The following is a 17,664-nucleotide window of genomic DNA, read 5'->3' as shown; positions in this document are numbered from 1 at the left end:
GGCCTAATGAGGCTGTTCTGCCACCTGAAGGCACTCGCCAGAAGCCTCGGCGTGGTCGTCAACGCCAACGCCAACGGCATGCTGCGGTGCCGACGTCGTGGCTTCCCGAAGCTACCATGCCGATGTCCCGGCCTCCCGCGCCGACGTCCCAGTCTCCTGTGCCAATGTCCAAGCTGCCCGAGGTGCCCGTCCCGGCGCCTCGTTGCCTAGTCCCCGTCCCGGTGCCTCGCCGTCTGGCCTCCGTTCAGGTGCCCGCTCCGACTCCCCACAGTCAAGTGCCCGCGCCGACTCCCCGCAGTCAAGTGCCCGCGCCGACTCCTCGCAGTCAAGTGCCCGCGGCAGCGGACGACGGCGACTCCGCTGCTGTCCCGCCAGCGGACGACGGCGACTCCGCTGCTGTCCCGCTAGCGGACGACGGCGACTCCGCTGCTGTCCCGGCAGCGGACGACGACGACTCCGTTCCTGGTCCGCCTGACTCCGACGACAACTCAGTTCCTGGTCCGCCCGACTCCGACGACGACTCAATTCCTGGTCCGCCCAACTCCAACTCAGTTCCTAGTCCGCCCGACTCCGACGACGACTCAGTTCCTGGTCCGCCCGACTCCAAAGACGACTCAGTTCCTGGTCCGCCCGACTCTGACGACGACTCCATGCCTGGTCCGCCCTACTCCGACGACGACTGCTTGCCTGACTCTCCTCACGATGACGACGACATTTCTCCCTGCTTCCTGCCACGGCTTGGCGGCATGAACGACCTACCTCGCCCGGGACGCCCGCCTGATCAACCTGTGCGGTCGCCCAACGTCTGGCGCCCCAAGCGCCCACCCGATCAAACCGTGCGGTCGCCCAACATCTGGCGCCCCGGATGCCCGCCTGATCGACCCGTGCGCTCGCCCCATGTCTGGCATCCTGGACGCCCGCCTGACTAGCCCTGACGGGCTGGTGTTGCTCCCTCCTCCCAGCATCCTTCTTCTCTCCGTGTTTGGGACCTTGTTTTCTTCAGGACGTCTGGGATCCGTCCCTTCAGTGGGGGTACTGTTAGGTTTTGTGTTGGTTTTCTCCTAGTGTGACTTGTCCCTGTGTTTGCCCATTGATTTCACCTGTTGTGCCTCCTAGTGTATCCTCCAATCTACATCCTCCTGTGCTCACCTGTTCCTCGTTGTGTCGTTACCCCTCGTGTGTGTGTGTGTGTGTGTGTGTGTGTATATAAGCTCCCAGTTTCTTTTCACTCCTTGTTGCGTCATTGTCTATGTCAATGTCGAAGTTGAAGTCCTGTCCAAGCCCTCGTGTATTAGTCCTTCCGATAAAGTAAGTTTTGTTTGAACATTGCATTTTTGATCCCCAGTACTTTTGGTTGTACTTTGTGCTTTTGTTAGTTATTATTAAAATGTTTTTTGAGTTCACCGCCACCTGCTTTGCTACCTTTTGTTTCCCTGCATTTGGGTCCATACCGCCTGCCTGCCCGGTTTTCCTGACACTGGCGATTTCTTTGGCAATGTTACCACAATAATACCGTATTGTCCCGAATATAAGACGGTGTTTTTTGCATTGAAATAACACTGAAAAAGAGGGGGTCGTCTTATATTCGCGGTCTAGACATTATACATATATTATATTCACGACGCTAGATGGCGCCAGATATCATTGAAGCGATGCTCTGTCATGACAGATCTCAGCTACTCTCCCCATTCACGATGCTAGATGGCGTCAGATATAATATAAGCAAGCGATGTTCTGTCATGACAGATCTATGCTACTCTTTAGTTTAACCAGTTTGCATTTTATTGCAATGTTTTTCCTTATTCAGATTTGTTTCAATGCTAGTTACAGTTACACTTCACTTTGATGGTTAATGCAGTTATTGCAATTTTGTTTTATCACAATAGATTGGTTTGTTTACATTTTAAAAACCTGAAGCCATTCATTAACGAATGTGATTGCACTTTAGTTTACATATTTAAATGTTCAGATATTAAGATTTGAATGAGGCAAAATAACATGCTTTTTCTCTCAAATATATTGTTATAATCATTTGTTTCGGCTGTACTGTAATTTTCCGTATAAAAATTTGGTGTTCAAAAAGTCTTTTTTCAAACTTGAGTCTTGAAAAAGAGGGGGTCGTCTTGTAATCAGGGCCGTCTTATATTCGGGCCAATACGGTAATTGTCACCTTAACTTATGAAGACTGGCAAACGGAGGTCGGAGAAGGACCGTGGAGATCGTAGATATTCTACGGCCGTATTGTCGAGCCAGTTCATGGATGCGCACCCCATGCTCATTTTTTTCTGTCATTTATTTCAATGGTAAGCATCACCTTTTTCCTTGTTTCACCACCTGCACTAACCCTTTTTGGAACCTTTTTGGAACCTGTGTTGATTTCCCTCATAAGAGGCGCAGTCATGTCATATTTCGTGCAGGTCGTTGGATGTAGAAACAAATGGCGAGTCAAATTTTAAGTCGGATGTCGAAAAGATCGTGTTGAAGCAATCGTATGTCGAGGAACCACTGTAAATCAAAAGTCTATTTCAACCCTGATTTTGCCGTCTCTCATAAAGTAGAGCATGACAATTGAGTGGCAAAGTCTCACTATAGTCCTTCTGCCAACAACTTTTACCTCATACCAATGATGAAATAAATGTAAACAGGTTCTCAGGGTGGGCTGTCAGAGGTATTTTAAAACTTAAACACTGTATCCGTAGTTCCTTGCATTATGTTACCCTTGTTTTTTACCTTCCCCTCGCACAACCACGCCCTCTTTACGCCTGCAAAAGAACCCCTCGAAGCTCTGTACCTGCCTCATGATACACCAGTTATGTCTGTGATACAATTTTGGGACCTGAGAACACTGTAGGTCCATTTTGGCCCTGCACCCCATGTCTGTGCCCTTCACATGTGCTTCTGCGCTTACTATGTACAGTGGGGAGAACAAGTATTTGATACACTGCCAATGGGAAAACCCATTGGCAGTGTATCAAATATTTGTTCTCCCTACTGTACATCCAAGACAATTGACATGAAATAAAACTCTGGAAAAAAAAAAAACTGAAACAAGACACCTTACCTGGGTAGTTGTGGACCAGTGTGGGAGATGCCCCCCTGTAGGAGCCCCCGCTGCTCTCACACATTGCCAGGTAGGGTGGGTAAGAAGAGGGCTGATACTGCATGTAGGGCTGCTGGGGAGTCATCGGAGGAGACACAGCCGCCCGGGCACTTTGGGATTCCCCTGACAGGACTCCAACAGGTTCCTCCTGTTGCCTTTCTTGTCCATCGGACTCATCTGGGTCTATAGGGGGTGGCAGGTTGTGCGAGCCATGGACGTTTTTGGCATCGCGGGCTACTGAGGTCGCTTTTGGCTCGGCTGGCTCGGTGGTATTCCCCCACTCCTTTGACACCTCTGCGTCCCCCTCGTTGGCCGCCTCCCCAAGTGGACTCTGTAGCTCTGAGAATTTGCTCTGAGCCAGTCGGTGTGGCCACGTAGGGCCATCTGGGGGCTAAATCGATTGGGACAAGTGTTGGTGGTGGTGCTAGTGTTTTCCCTTTAAGTCAGTTTTAACAGCAGTGGGTAGGAGTCATTTTGAGTCAGTCAACTTGTTGAGCTGAATCAAAGACCCTCATCGAGATCAAACTAAAATGTTTTTAAAACACATTATGATTTTGACAACTGTGGCCGAGGGACTAACTGCCAATGCAGACCTTTTCACCTTAACATCACACATACTCGTACTTCCGAGTGGCAATAGCTCCAATGGCACCGATAGGAAACAAACACTTTTGTGCCAGTAGACAAAGGCAGAGACAACACAGCCTTCAAGTACGTCAGGTTTCAGTCATAAGATATCTTATGAGGGAAAGTGCAAGATCAGATATGGAGGGAATTCAGACATGTTAACATGATCAAGGAGGGATTGGTAAATTGACCATTTATGTTGCTCGAATTAATAGCTTTGCTATTTTGATTTTTAAATAAATACCACACGGTGGAGCTAATGTTTGCTAGTAGGCTAGCTGCTATATTGTGACAAACTACTCAAAGACCCAGCTATCATCGTAAACCTCTTTGAGAAAATGTTTTGCACAAACCCAGTGATCAAGGTTTGGATACCATTCTCTACCTTTTGAAATTGCTACTCCACGATCTTCTTTGTATCAATTGTCATTGTTGTTCTTCTTGTGGACACTAACTTCGAAGCCGTTCTCCATCATTCTTTAACCTATCGTGTTAAAACGTGGTAGCTATGTAGAATGGGACAGTATCTATTGATCGTCGGAGCCTGAGTTTTGATTTTTTTGTATCAAAGCTGATAAAACACAGACTTATTGTTGCTTTACATTGCAAGTTAGCCAGTAGAGGGCATGCGCTCTCGTTGTCACAGGCTTTAGCCTGTAGCGTGTTGCAGAACACTCGTGCTTGCTATTATTAACAATTTGCGACCTCAACAACAGGTTCCATTAGGTAGGTTTCGCAAACAAGTTTATGTCATTGCTTCCGATTACCTCACTAGTAGCCATTTATTTTTTTGCCACCCAGAAGTACCCAGACACCAGTTTTTTACAAACAGTATAAAATGGTCTATAGTGGAAACACTGCGTCATCAGAGATCCCTTGTCAGGGGTTCTGCTTGCGTAGAGCAGGGGTCTCCAAACTATTCCACAAAGGGCTGCTGTGGGTGCAGGATTTCATTATGACTGAATATGACCCTTTTTACCAATCTGGTATCCTGCAAGTGTAATCAGTTGATTGCAGTTAGGTGGTACCTGTTTTAGCAGAAACCTCATTGGTTAAACTGTCTGTGCTGGATTGGTTGGAACATAAAACATGACCTACAGTGGCTCTTAAGGACCAGTTTGAAGACCCCTTGCGTAAAGGATGGTGTTTGTGCTGCCATTGGTAAGCCCAAAGGGCCTGGTAAGAACTTGCACAAGTGACACATAACGACAATTAGTTGCGCGTTTACATGTATGTATTAACACGCAACACGTGCAATGAAAAACGGGGGAGCTTGTACGCATCGAGCTATGGCTTGAGCATCTGTACATGACAAATGAACAATTGCTCATGAAAGCACAACACGAGCGGAGGTTAGAGACAGAGGGAAAGACTTACGCTGGAATAGGGAACATTTGAGTCCAGATCTGTCTGAGTGTTGTGGGTGTGGTGCAACGAGGACAAAGAAGTGGAGGAGGAGGTGGAAAGTGACTTGATGTCCTCACAGTCTTTGGCTGAGACATGATGCTGGTCCACCTTCAGGCCCAGCCCTCTTTCCCCCCTCTCATCCAAGTAGGACAGGGTGGGTTTGGGACAACAGCCCTTAGCACCTTCGTGCCCTTTAGGTCCGCTGGTGTGTCTGACGTCCCCATCTCGCCCAGTAGACACTCGCTCAGCACGTTGCTTCTGCTCACAGCACTTGGAGGTCAGTAGGAGTTTTTGATCTATGTAGAGGCCTCGCGAATACTGTCCATAATATAGTGACTGAGCCAACGCAGTCTGGGTCTGACTCATGGCCAACTGCAGCTGAGAAGGCGCTGCTGGCACGTCGCCTTTTTTACAGTCCGCAAAGTCGTGGGCGGGGCCTTTGTCATCATCTTTATCATCCTCCTTTTGATCTTTAGCTTTAGAATCGTTGGAGGAGCTTTTATGATAGGTGTTCTGCCTTTCTGCCTGTGAATAGCCTGGCAGGAAGTACGGCTCGAAGCTGTGGTAGTACGGGGACTGAGGTTCTTTTGTGGGATGCGGGGCAGTTATCATGGGTGGCGTTTTCCTGGTGTTACTATGGTTACTGGTAGAGTTGACTTCAGATGATACAGAGGAACCAGACATGGGTCTGAGTCCTTCAAGGCGATTTTCAGAGGAAACGCCGTCGTCACCTGCATCTGAAATGTCGGAGTAAGCGGGGCTGTTGTCCTTGCTGTCCCCCATCAGCAGAGAACCGCCAGGGGCATCGAGCCGCGATGAACTTCCGATGGAGGGACTGGGGGCATTGTCCGTGAAGGTGTATACCTTGTCAGCCTCGGCACGGATACTTGCCATTCGGCTTTCCTGGCTTTCATTGAGCCCAATCATCATATCCTGCTTGCTCAGGTGTTCCTTCAGGAGACTCCCTGGAATCTCTTTGGCAACAATTTTAGGAGCACCTTCTTCCATTTTGACGGCATCGCCATTTGCCGTCCAAGCAGTCGCGTCGCGGTTTTGTTTGTCTTTAGTTCGTCGCTTCTCTTTCTTGCGCGGCTCTTTGCAGGTCACTAATGTGGATTTAACCAGGCTGGGTTCCATGATGATATTGAGTTTGGGCTTGATGGGTTTTAGGGATGAGTTTTTGCTGGTCATGCCCACGACTGGCACAGACGAAGGCTGCTGTGAGGTGCCGCTGTCCGTCGGATATGCCGCGTTGGGTATGGCAATAAGCTTAGGAGGCGTGGGAGCTGGTGCAATCAGCCGGTTAGTCCGTGACTTTGAGAGTTTGTCCACCTTCCCATTGGATTTTTTACTCTTGTCGCAGAGGATCTTCTTGTCAATTAGACCTTCGGCTTCCAGCTTGGGCATTTCTACGGTGGCACTACGGTCTGGCACCATGCAGTTTTCCAGAACCACAGTCATGTTGGAGATAATAGGCAAGTTGCTGAGGTCGTCCTTCAGCAGAGAGCTCCTTCTGGTTTTGGTGCTGAGGAGCAGCCGTCGATTTTTGGGCGAGCCCACTGTGGTAACCTTGTAAATTGGGGTGGCTTTTTTGGATGAAGTGGTGGCAGCAGCTACGTTGGTGGAGGACTCCATAAGGTCATAAACGGCATCCTCGCAGTCTGACAGACGCTCCTCGACCTCAGGATTCCTCTGCTCCTCCACCTCCAAGTGGGCGTGTGTCTGGTGGTAACGCAGCCCATTGATGTGCTTGTACCGCTTGGTGCAATTGGGGTGGGGGCAGTCGATGAGAATTGGCGGAGGCGATGAGGTGCAACCTCCCCCCGGGTCCAGGAAAGAGGGGTCAGACTTACCCTGTGGAGTGGACGGGGCGCTGCGGCATTTAGCCCGTATCCTCTTCCCATTTCCGTTCTTAATGTCCTCTGAGGAAACCAAAGTGAGGTCCAGGTTAGCCGGTGGTTTGTTCTTCCGCTTGCCGGAAGGGAGGACTGAGGCCCGGTTGGCAGGTTTGGTTTCCTCTGTGCTGAAGAAAGGCGGAGAAGCTCTGCAGTTGCTAAGGAGTTTTAAACTACCACGCCGGCCTTTGCTGTGCACTGGTGAAGCCGCTATGCCACCGCCCCGGCTTCGGTGCTGTGGCAGGCCTCGCATTTTAACTGGCGGTGCCGCATTGCCACAGGGCCGATCTGCTAAAGCGAGACGCAGTCTTTTTCCCCGGCCACGACCACCTGGCATTTCCAGGTCACTGGACGGAGACTCACAAAACCTGAAGAAACAACATTCATTCATTCATCTTTTGTACCGCTTATCCAATCATCAATTTATAACAACAGGTCTGAACTGAAATGTTCTATGTAGCATATCTCCTGCCTCTCTTCCAACCACTCATCCAATTGCCCAAACTACCAACTAATGACCAGCCAATCTAGTACAGTATTTCCCTACATATCCAACCAACCAACTTCGACGGATCTAAGGTATCTACATACCCTACCCAACTCCAACCTACCATTTTACCTACAGTACCTAGAACTACGTCCTTCTTACGAAACTCCTAATATCTACCTACATGTTTAACCACTTACTACATGAAACAAGACTTTTTTTTTTTGTCACCAAACAATTGAAAAATCTAGTTAACTGCAGACTTGTACCTACTTAAGGACCACACGACCAACATCCCTGATACAAACTCCTACACTTTAAACCTAGCTGCCTATCTACTTACCTTCCGAACTACCTACCATTGACCGTAAAGAAGAACTGGAAATAGTGTTGGTGACATCACCCATAGTGTTTTACTGTTCAGGCCGTCGCCATTACAGCCACCATGTTTTCCTTTCGGAGTTCATGAAGCCCATATTTGGGGTATTTGGGCTATATACATTCTCTACTAGAGATGTGTGAAATTTCCGATAGTTAGATTATTCGCGATTTGGCCGTGGAAGATTCGAGAACGATTCACAAACATCCAAATTACGATTATTGAAATATGTCAAGTAAAGCGGAACTAAAACACAGCGCGGGCTTCGGGACACAATGAGGAACGGCCCAAGAGTAAACATCATGCTTGTCATTACCTGGGTAATGACAATGCTCAACTCACGGCTCTGGCTCAAATCATGCCGCTAGATTAAAAAAAAAAAACAATAATACCTGACTGCTCCCGACAGTCGCTACAAACTACGTCCGCATAATGCTACGGTAGATATCACATGTATAAAGAACGAGATGCGAAATGACCGACTTGGCGGCGTTAGCAGCACATGTATAGAAAACTGGATGCAAAATGACATACTTGCTGGTGTTAGTAAACAACCGCCATCTTAAATCAGTATATTTGCCTGGAAGGCTGTTGTAGCGAACCTTCCAAGCGAACCTAATGAACTTTTTTATCTAAAATAGTCCAAATTAGCAAAATCTTGACTTTAATCTATCTTTAAAACAGTTTTAAAACTTTCACATGTCAAAAGTAGACAGAAGGGAAATTATGCAATAACGGGAGCAATTTAAACAACCTTAAGGGTTGATTCACAACATTAAATTAATTAAATACAGTTGAAAGTTGCTGACACAGAATGGGGACTTGAGTATTTTATTTAATGTTTTGAACTGTTAACTTGATACTGAAATAGTCGTTGATTGAAGCCTGAGAGGATTTTTGTACAATTTTTGTAACTAATGTACTAAACATTAAAAGCAGCTAATAGCTGGGGGGGTGCATCAATAATAGATTTATCATCGAATCGTAGCTTTTGAATCGTAATCGCAATCGAATCATTAGGTGCCCAAAGATTCCCACCTCTATTCTCTACGTCAGTCTAGGGGGACGAACCAGAACACTCTGACTGTGTAAAGATTCCGAGAAAGTCTGAATTTGAAAGTGCCCCCTGCTCTTTGATGGTGAAATAAGGCACAAGTCTTTGTGACATTCACAGCCGCAAAGACTTGCTTGTGGGTACACATTCCCAGTGGTAACTGTGACTTTACATACAGTGGGGCAAATAACTATTTAGTCAACCACCAATTGTGCAAGTTCTCCTACTTGAAAAGATAAGAGAGGCCTGTAATTGTCAACATGGGTAAACCTCAACCATGAGAGACAGAATGTGGAAAAAAACATAAAATCACATTGTTTGGTTTATAAAGAATTTATTTCCAAATTAGAGTGGAAAATAAGTATTTGGTCACCCATAAACAAGCAAGATTTCTGGCTGTCAAAGAGGTCTAACTTCTTCTAAGGAGGTCTAATGAGGCTCCACTCGTTACCTGTATTAATGACCCCTGTTTTAACTCATTATCGGTATAAAAGACACCTGTCCACATCCTCAGTCAGTCACACTCCAAACTCCAATATGGCCAAGACCAAAGAGCTATCGAAGGACACCAGAGACAAAATTGTAGACCTGCACCAGGTTGGGAAGACTGAATATGCAATAGGTAAAACGCTTGGTGTGAAGAAATCAACTGTGGGAGCAATTATTAGAAAATGGAAGACATACAAGACCACTAATAATCTCCCTCGATCTGGGGCTTCATGCAAGATCTCACCCCGTGGCGTCAAAATGATAACAAGAACGGTGAGCAAAAATCCCCGAACCACATGGGGGGACCTAGTGAATGACCTACAGAGAGCTGGCACCACAGTAACAAAGGCTACTATCAGTAACACAATGCGCCGCCAGGGACTCAAATCCTGCACTGCCAGACGTTTCCCCCTGCTGAAGCCAGTACACGCCCAGGCCCGTCTGCGGTTCGCTAGAGAGCATTTGGATGATCCAGAAGAGGACTGGGAGAATGTGTTATGGTCAGATGAAACCAAAATAGAACTTTTTGGTAGAAACACAGGTTCTCGTGTTTGGAAAGAATACTGAATGCATCCGAAGAACACCATACCCACTGTGAAGCATGGGGGTGGAAACATCATGCTTTGGGGCTGTTTTTCTGCAAAGGGACCAGGATGACTGATCTGTGTAAAGGAAAGAATGAATGGGGCCATGAATCGAGAGATTCTGAGTGAAAATCTCCTTCCATCAGCAAGGGCCTTGAAGATGAGATGTGGCTGGGTCTCTCAGCATGACAATGATCTGAAACACACAGCCAGGGCAAAAAAGGAGTCGCTTCGTAAGAAGCATTTAGAGGTCCTGGGGTGGCCTAGCCAGTCTCCAGATCTCAACCCTAGAGAAAATCTGTGGAGGGAGTTGAAAGTCTGTGTTGCCCAACGACAGCCCAAAAACATCACTGCTCTCTAGGAGATCTGCATGGAGGAATGGGCCAAAAATACCAGCAACAGTGTGTGAAAAGCTTGTGAAGAGTAACAGAAAACGTTTGGCCTCCGTTATTGCCAACAAAGGGTACATAACAAAGTATTGAGATGAACTTTTGGTATTGACCAAATACTTATTTTCCACCATGATTTGCAAATACATTCTTTAAAATTCGAACAATGTGATTTTCTGTTTTTTTTTTCACATTCTGTCTCTCATGGTTGCGGTTTACCCATGATGACAATTACAGGCCTCTCTAATATTTTCAAGTGGGAGAACTTGCACAATTAGTGGTTGACTAAATACTTATTTGCTCCACTGTAGTTGGTGAAATCATGACCTTCATGAGAACTTTAGATAAAAGTGAGCACTTATTCTGCTTAATAAAGGAGTTTATCTTCCTTTTAGTAGGTGAAAAATGCACCACACAATATCATAATAATAATATTTTATATAAATATTTATACATTCTTGAGTCAACGCAATCATTTCAAATGTCAATATGTTCTTGCGGTTCCCAGTGTTGTCTTTTTGGTGGAAACTGGGTCAAAATGGCTCTCTTTGGTTGCCAACCCCTGAGCTAGAACCAGTGGCCAGTTTTTCAAGCACTTTTTGGACTTCATTTTAAAACGCGGGCTTAATTTGTAACGGATTGTGCTGGAACCAGATCCGATACTTGTTGATTGTGGCCTCACTGTCTTCCGGAACTTCGGCCGATCCGCCACCTTATTGACCAGCTCTGTTGTTATCGACTTATAGACTTGGCCACATTTGGGGAGTATTATATTTAACAGCAATTGCTTTTGGACACTAGGCGGTGCTTTTGAACTATGTAGTGTGTCTGGGGGCAGCAGTTGCTGGCCTTTTTTGTTGCATTGCAGCCAACAGCTCTCGCACCTTCTCATTGCACTTTGCTGTTTTTGTTGCCACATGTTAATTGAACATCGTGTCTCTTTTCCTTCTGTAGCATTACAATACTATGCTTATATAGTCTACACTGTGTTGTTGTCGGCATTAGCTAACGTGCACTTAAGAAAAAAAAAAAAGACTACCATGTAAAGACGCCCATCTGAGTCTCTATAAGAAACCGTTTGGAAAGTTACGGCACTTTATGATTTACAAATTAAGTACTGTACCACCCACCAAAAACTGCTATTATCAAATCACCTCTGTATTAATTGTCTGTGTTGCTATCACGTTTGCCCTCAAATGTTCTGATCAAGTAAAGTTGTGTTGGTTTCTATTTATATGACACATGTTCACAAAGCAATTTAGACCACAGATGAATCTGAAATCACCATGGCAACAACCACCAGAAGCAACAGCAGACCACAAACAATTAAGATCAGACATTAACCTTTCTTACAGTAAACGCTAATGAGAAGCAATTATATTTAATTAGCATGACCTATGGACAAATGTATTGGGACACCAAAATAAAGGAAATCAGAGTGTGTGGAGGTGAAAGGTGGCCTCGTTTAAATTAAAAATGTGTCATTTTCACCTGGGAGGGGCCCAATCAAGTTTGGTGCAGTCCAACAGTGTTCCCACATAGGTCCTCTTCCTCCACGTCACGTTGACCACCAACACGCCTGATACAGGTGCACAAGCACACGCTTCATTTATATCATGTTGTCAACATATCAATTTATCATGATGGACTGGGCATAATATCAAAATGTCCTGATGTCATTTAGAGTTGGGCATCATAACCTGGTACCAATTTAGTACTGGCTCCGAAGCAACCGGAGGTAACCGGAATGAATAAAAATGAGTCTATAAATAGATTTATACATATACAGTATGTAATGACATTTTAATTTTAATATCATGTTACCTGCATTTATAATATTGAAAATTTTACTCTAAGTTGTATTCAACATGGCACAGTTAATTAAAGGGTAGTTGTTATTTTTTGGGGAAGAATCAGTTCAAGAATCATTTAAGCACCTGAGCTGTTTTAAAAACTACTGAGTATTAACCAGTATCGGCTCAAACCCTAATGAATCCCAACCCTAAAATCAATGCATTGTGACATCAAATTATTGCAATATCAAGATATGTGAAGCTATTGTGATATGTGAAAGTCAGAATAGGATATAGAAACAAAATTATATTTAGGTATCGTTATATCATTAAAAGTACAGTTTTGTGAAATAAACAAATCTGTAGATATTAAAGAATAATGACACCGAAATATAATATTACATGACAATACATGAAGTGATATATGTATATGGCGGAAAACACTCAGGTGACTTGAAGTTCCGCTCTGAGACCCCCAATTTGGCCAAATTTTAAAATTGTCCGATATGCATGTGTGGTACATCATTGGAAAGCTTAAAATCTCAATTTTCTGGGGGAAGAAAAATTTTGAACAGGAGGGCATTTTTAAAAAACATTTTTTTAAAAACAGCAAATCCCTAACTGGAGGCAAGATCACGCGAGAGCAGAATTAAAGACGCCACGATTTTAACAAGATATTATCGCATATTTACCTTGTTTCGATCCAAAAACTCCAAGAAGCATGTACCACCAAGTGTCAAGACACAGCTGTGAAAGACCACAGCCAGATTTTTTTATTTTATTTTATGGGTGAAACATGGTGATACAGTGCCTTGCAAAAGTATTCGGCCCCCTTGAACCTTGCAACCTTTCGCCACATTTCAGGCTTCAAACATAAAGATATAAAATTTTAATTTTTTGTCAAGAATCAACAACAAGTGGGACACAATCGTGAAGTGGAACAAAATTTATTGGATAAGTTAAACTTTTTTAACAAATAAAAAACTGAAAAGTGGGGCGTGCAATATTATTCGGCCTCCTTGCGTTAATACTTTGTAGCGCCACCTTTTGCTCCAATTACAGCTGCAAGTCGCTTGGGGTATGTTTCTATCAGTTTTGCACATCGAGAGACTGACATTCTTGCCCATTCTTCCTTGCAAAACAGCTCGAGCTCAGTGAGGTTGGATGGAGAGTGTTTGTGAACAGCAGTCTTCAGCTCTTTCCACAGATTCTCGATTGGATTCAGGTCTGGACTTTGACTTGGCCATTCTAACACCTGGATACGTTTATTTTTGAACCATTCCATTGTAGATTTGGCTTTATGTTTTGGATCATTGTCCTGTTGGAAGATAAATCTCCGTCCCAGTCTCAGGTCTTGTGCAGATACCAACAGGTTTTCTTCCAGAATGTTCCTGTATTTGGCTGCATCCATCTTCCTGTCAATTTTAACCATCTTCCCTGTCCCTGCTGAAGAAAAGCAGGCCCAAACCATGATGCTGCCACCACCATATTTGACAGTGGGGATGGTGTGTTCAGGGTGATGAGCTGTGTTGCTTTTACGCCAAACATATCGTTTTGCATTGTGGCCAAAAAGTTCAATTTTGGTTTCATCTGACCAGAGCACCTTCTTCCACATGTTTGGTGTGTCTCCCAGGTGGCTTGTGGCAAACTTTAAACGAGACTTTTTATGGATATCTTTGAGAAATGGCTTTCTTCTTGCCACTCTTCCATAAAGGCCAGATTTGTGCAGTGTACGACTGATTGTTGTCCTATGGACAGACTCTCCCACCTCAGCTGTAGATCTCTGCAGTTCATCCAGAGTGATCATGGGCCTCTTGGCTGCATCTCTGATCAGTTTTCTCCTTGTTTGAGAAGAAAGTTTGGAAGGACGGCCGGGTCTTGGTAGATTTGCAGTGGTCTGATGCTCCTTCCATTTCAATATGATGGCTTGCACAGTGCTACTTGAGATGTTTAAAGCTTGGGAAATCTTTTTGTATCCAAATCCGGCTTTAAACTTCTCCACAACAGTATCTCGGACCTGCCTGGTGTGTTCCTTGGTTTTCATAATGCGCTCTGCACTTTAAACAGAACCCTGAGACTATCACAGAGCAGGTGCATTTATACGGAGACTTGATTACACACACGTGGATTCTATTTATCATCATCGGTCATTTAGGACAACATTGGATCATTCAGAGATCCTCACTGAACTTCTGGAGTGAGTTTGCTGCACTGAAAGTAAAGGGGCCGAATAATATTGCACGCCCCACTTTTCAGTTTTTTATTTGTTAAAAAAGTTTAAATTATCCAATAAATGTTGTTCCACTTCACGATTGTGTCCCACTTGTTGTTGATTCTTGACAAAAAAATTAAATTTAATATCTTTATGTTTGAAGCCTGAAATGTGGCGAAAGGTTGCAAGATTCAAGGGGGCCGAATACTTTTGCAAGGCACTGTATAACGAGGGTCGCGATGCAGAACTCGCAGACAACAAGAAGTGGTTGAGATTTGCTCTTTCATATAGTTACTCTTTTAAACATTATTTTTCAATTTTGCTTTGTTCGGATCGATTATTTATCATGTAACATATCGGGGGAAAATGCGAAAAAACAAAAGAAATACAATTAAGCGATAGTTATGAGGTAGAAATCCGAGACTTTTTTACAGACGGCAAATTTTTCACTGTGACGTAATTTGTTTAAAAGTTTAAAATATGCGAGTGAATAATTTTTAAAAGTCGTTTTCTTTTTTTAAACTAAATAATAGACATCAGTTAATGATTCTAAGCTAAAAATGACAGACATTTCGAATAACAAATATAATTGCTCACCTTCTTTTTATGGCTAGGTTGAAACAAAAGCGGTTGCGTGACGTTTGTAAATGGGGGTTTTCAGGGTAAAATGGACAAATTAAAAATAGTTCGGAGGCTTAATGCGCCATGAATCTGCTATGGCAGCATATAGACATATTGTTCTATCGAACACAACAGTTGTTTTGGCTTAAAATAAAGCAGTTTCTTTTAAAGAGGAGCGCAAGAGCAGAAACTGCTTTTTCAGTCTTATCTGTGTTTTCCGCCATATACAGTGGGTAGAACAAGTATTTGATACACTGCCAATGGGTTTTCCCATTGGCAGTGTATCAAATACTTGTTCTCCCCACTGTATATCTCCACAGGTTTTCTCACCTTCTTGAGTTTCATGCCATACAATACCCTCCAGATTGACGCTGGTCCCTGGCTGGCAGGGGCCAAGGAAGTCAGCATCGGAGTTTGGCGTGGCAGGAAGGGCAACTTCCTGCGTGTTGGTGCCAATAGAACGAGTCCTCACGGTGTTACAAGTGGGCGGAACCACAGCAGGGTGAATGGAGGGCACGGATGAAGGCAGTGAGGGTCCGGCAGCCCCTGCTTGGCCCGGAGCAGGGGCCCCGCCTGGTGGAGTGAACATGGGCTCCACCTGAAGGCAATAGAATGAAATACATTATGATTGGACAACAGTACTGAGACACTTGCAAATTTTTGAATATTCTGTATTCGCATTTAATGCTCTTTTGAAAGTGTAACCTTAGCAAGCCAAAATAAATATATTAACACTTGCTTATTTGTTTTACCTCTCCGAAAATGTATTCTGCAATGCATTAAATGTTCGTAATCCGATTACTTGATTATTCAAACTAACTAATTGATAGATTCATCGATTACCTAAATAATTGATAGCTGCACCCCTAACTGGCTGCAAAGCTTTATTGCTTCAAGAAATTTCATTTGGCCATGACTGCTCAATGTAATCCCTCACTTCTCTTGGGAGAGACAGGGAACCTCTGCTGCCACCTGCTGTCAACTCTGTTGTCGTACAACATGCCTCATGCCTCTCAGCATGCACTGTGGCTGTAAATTACAGTCAAAGTTCATGTTCTATGTTAATCATTTATTCAGTTACAGTTGTTCCATTAATTGCTAATTATGCTGTTTAGTTTGTTGTTACTTTAGTTTCATTTTAAAACTGTGATCTAAATGACATTTGATTTAATGATCTTCTGTACAGTTGTTCCATTGTTTTTCAGGACCGATACCGATTATTAGTAGTTAGAGGGGCCGATTACCCATTTTTGGAGCTGATATTCATTTGCAGTAAAAGTGTAAAATTTGGCGAATAATGCAAACACTGAACTTATTTGAAATGCCTAATGCATATTAATTGAATCACACAAATAGAAAATTGTAGCTCCAGATGTGCCTGCATTTCCCAGCCTCAGAAACATCTCTTATAAAGTTGAATAAAACGTAAAATAAATAGCTCTCTGAATTTTTTTCCCACAGAAAATAAAGCAAAAATACAGGGAGTTCTCAGGCTCAGCAGCACGTCTTGTAAAGTTAAATAAAAACGTAGATAATAGCTCCCTGAATTTTTCCCTGAATTCTCCGGCCCTGCCGATTATCGGTCTATCTCTAATTATCACAGTATTGATGCATCGCTGTCAGAAGTTCAAAGTAAACCTTTCATACCATCTGTCGTCAAAGAAGTTATATTCTAGGGAAGTATTTGCATCAATCCTCTGAGACCGTTTTTTTTTTTTTCTTGGCTCAGAGCTGTAATCACGAAACATTAACTTGAATGCCTTCTATCGGGTGGTCGTATTTTGTTCAAACATTTTCTGGTTTTCTAATTTTATTGTATGGTAAAAACATTTCCACTTTAAATTTGGAGTGATCATTAGCGAAACTGCTATTGTTGAGGGGACTTTGAACGCATCTAAATTGACAAAAAAATAAAATAAAATTACCTCATATTAATGTTTGCACATTTTAAAAGAGTATACCCCTTCAGACACGCATTTTTTCTGCTGCCCAAAAAAAAAAAAAAAAAAAATATTCGCTCATTATTACTCTACTCAAATACCAGAACAAAGTGCAATTTTTTGGTCAGGGATATTTCATGCTTTTATTGGTTATTTTTTTAAGTTAAAGTTACATTGTTTTTAATGAAGTTTTGAAGTTGCGTTTTCGTCCCAGCCATTTTCAAAGAACCAAAAATAGAAAAGAGTGCATGCTAAACCTCATGATTTTATTTTGATGTGTATAGTTCTGTCCAATAACCTCCCAGAAGTGGCAATAGCAACTAAATTCAGTGTATGAATTGATTTAAAGACGCAAACGCATCATGTCCTTCAGCAGCATGCTCAGGACTGAAAGGGTACAAAAAAAAAACAAACAAAAAAAAAGCTCAAAACAGAAACACAAAAAAAGGCTCATGACTTTAGGGGTTAAATTATAGAGTTTTAAATTTAGCATGACAGATGTTAATTTCTATTTTTTTTTTTTTTTTAATACATTGCTGATAATTATTGTTTTTCATGTGCTTATATTATTCAGATATGCAGCTAATTATTTCAGTTTAGAGTAAAATTATTATAACATTATAATTTTAAAAAATCACTTTTCACAAACAAAAAAAATATTAAAGGGTGACGGTTTTTGGGCTGGCC

At 43.4% G+C, this 17,664-nt stretch overlaps 1 protein-coding gene across 1 annotated transcript in view; it reads right to left on the bottom strand.

The window, feature by feature from the left end:
* Positions 1-17,664, bottom strand: part of znf608 (zinc finger protein 608) — a 40,194-nt gene that overhangs the window by 11,947 nt on the left and 10,583 nt on the right. Inside the window, exons 3-6 of the mRNA XM_057832198.1 lie at positions 15,368-15,635; positions 11,903-11,990; positions 5,105-7,397; positions 3,062-3,491 (exon numbers count right to left, since the gene is read on the bottom strand). Coding sequence (XP_057688181.1) covers positions 3,062-3,491; positions 5,105-7,397; positions 11,903-11,990; positions 15,368-15,635 — 3,079 coding nt within the window. The remainder of the gene's footprint in view (positions 1-3,061; positions 3,492-5,104; positions 7,398-11,902; positions 11,991-15,367; positions 15,636-17,664) is intronic.

The sequence above is a fragment of the Corythoichthys intestinalis genome, chromosome 3 (genome assembly GCF_030265065.1).
Source record: "Corythoichthys intestinalis isolate RoL2023-P3 chromosome 3, ASM3026506v1, whole genome shotgun sequence".
In the NCBI taxonomy this organism is placed as follows: Eukaryota; Metazoa; Chordata; class Actinopteri; order Syngnathiformes; family Syngnathidae; genus Corythoichthys; species Corythoichthys intestinalis.
Note: the sequence above shows the minus strand (reverse complement) of the source record. Positions and strands in the feature narration are given on the sequence as shown.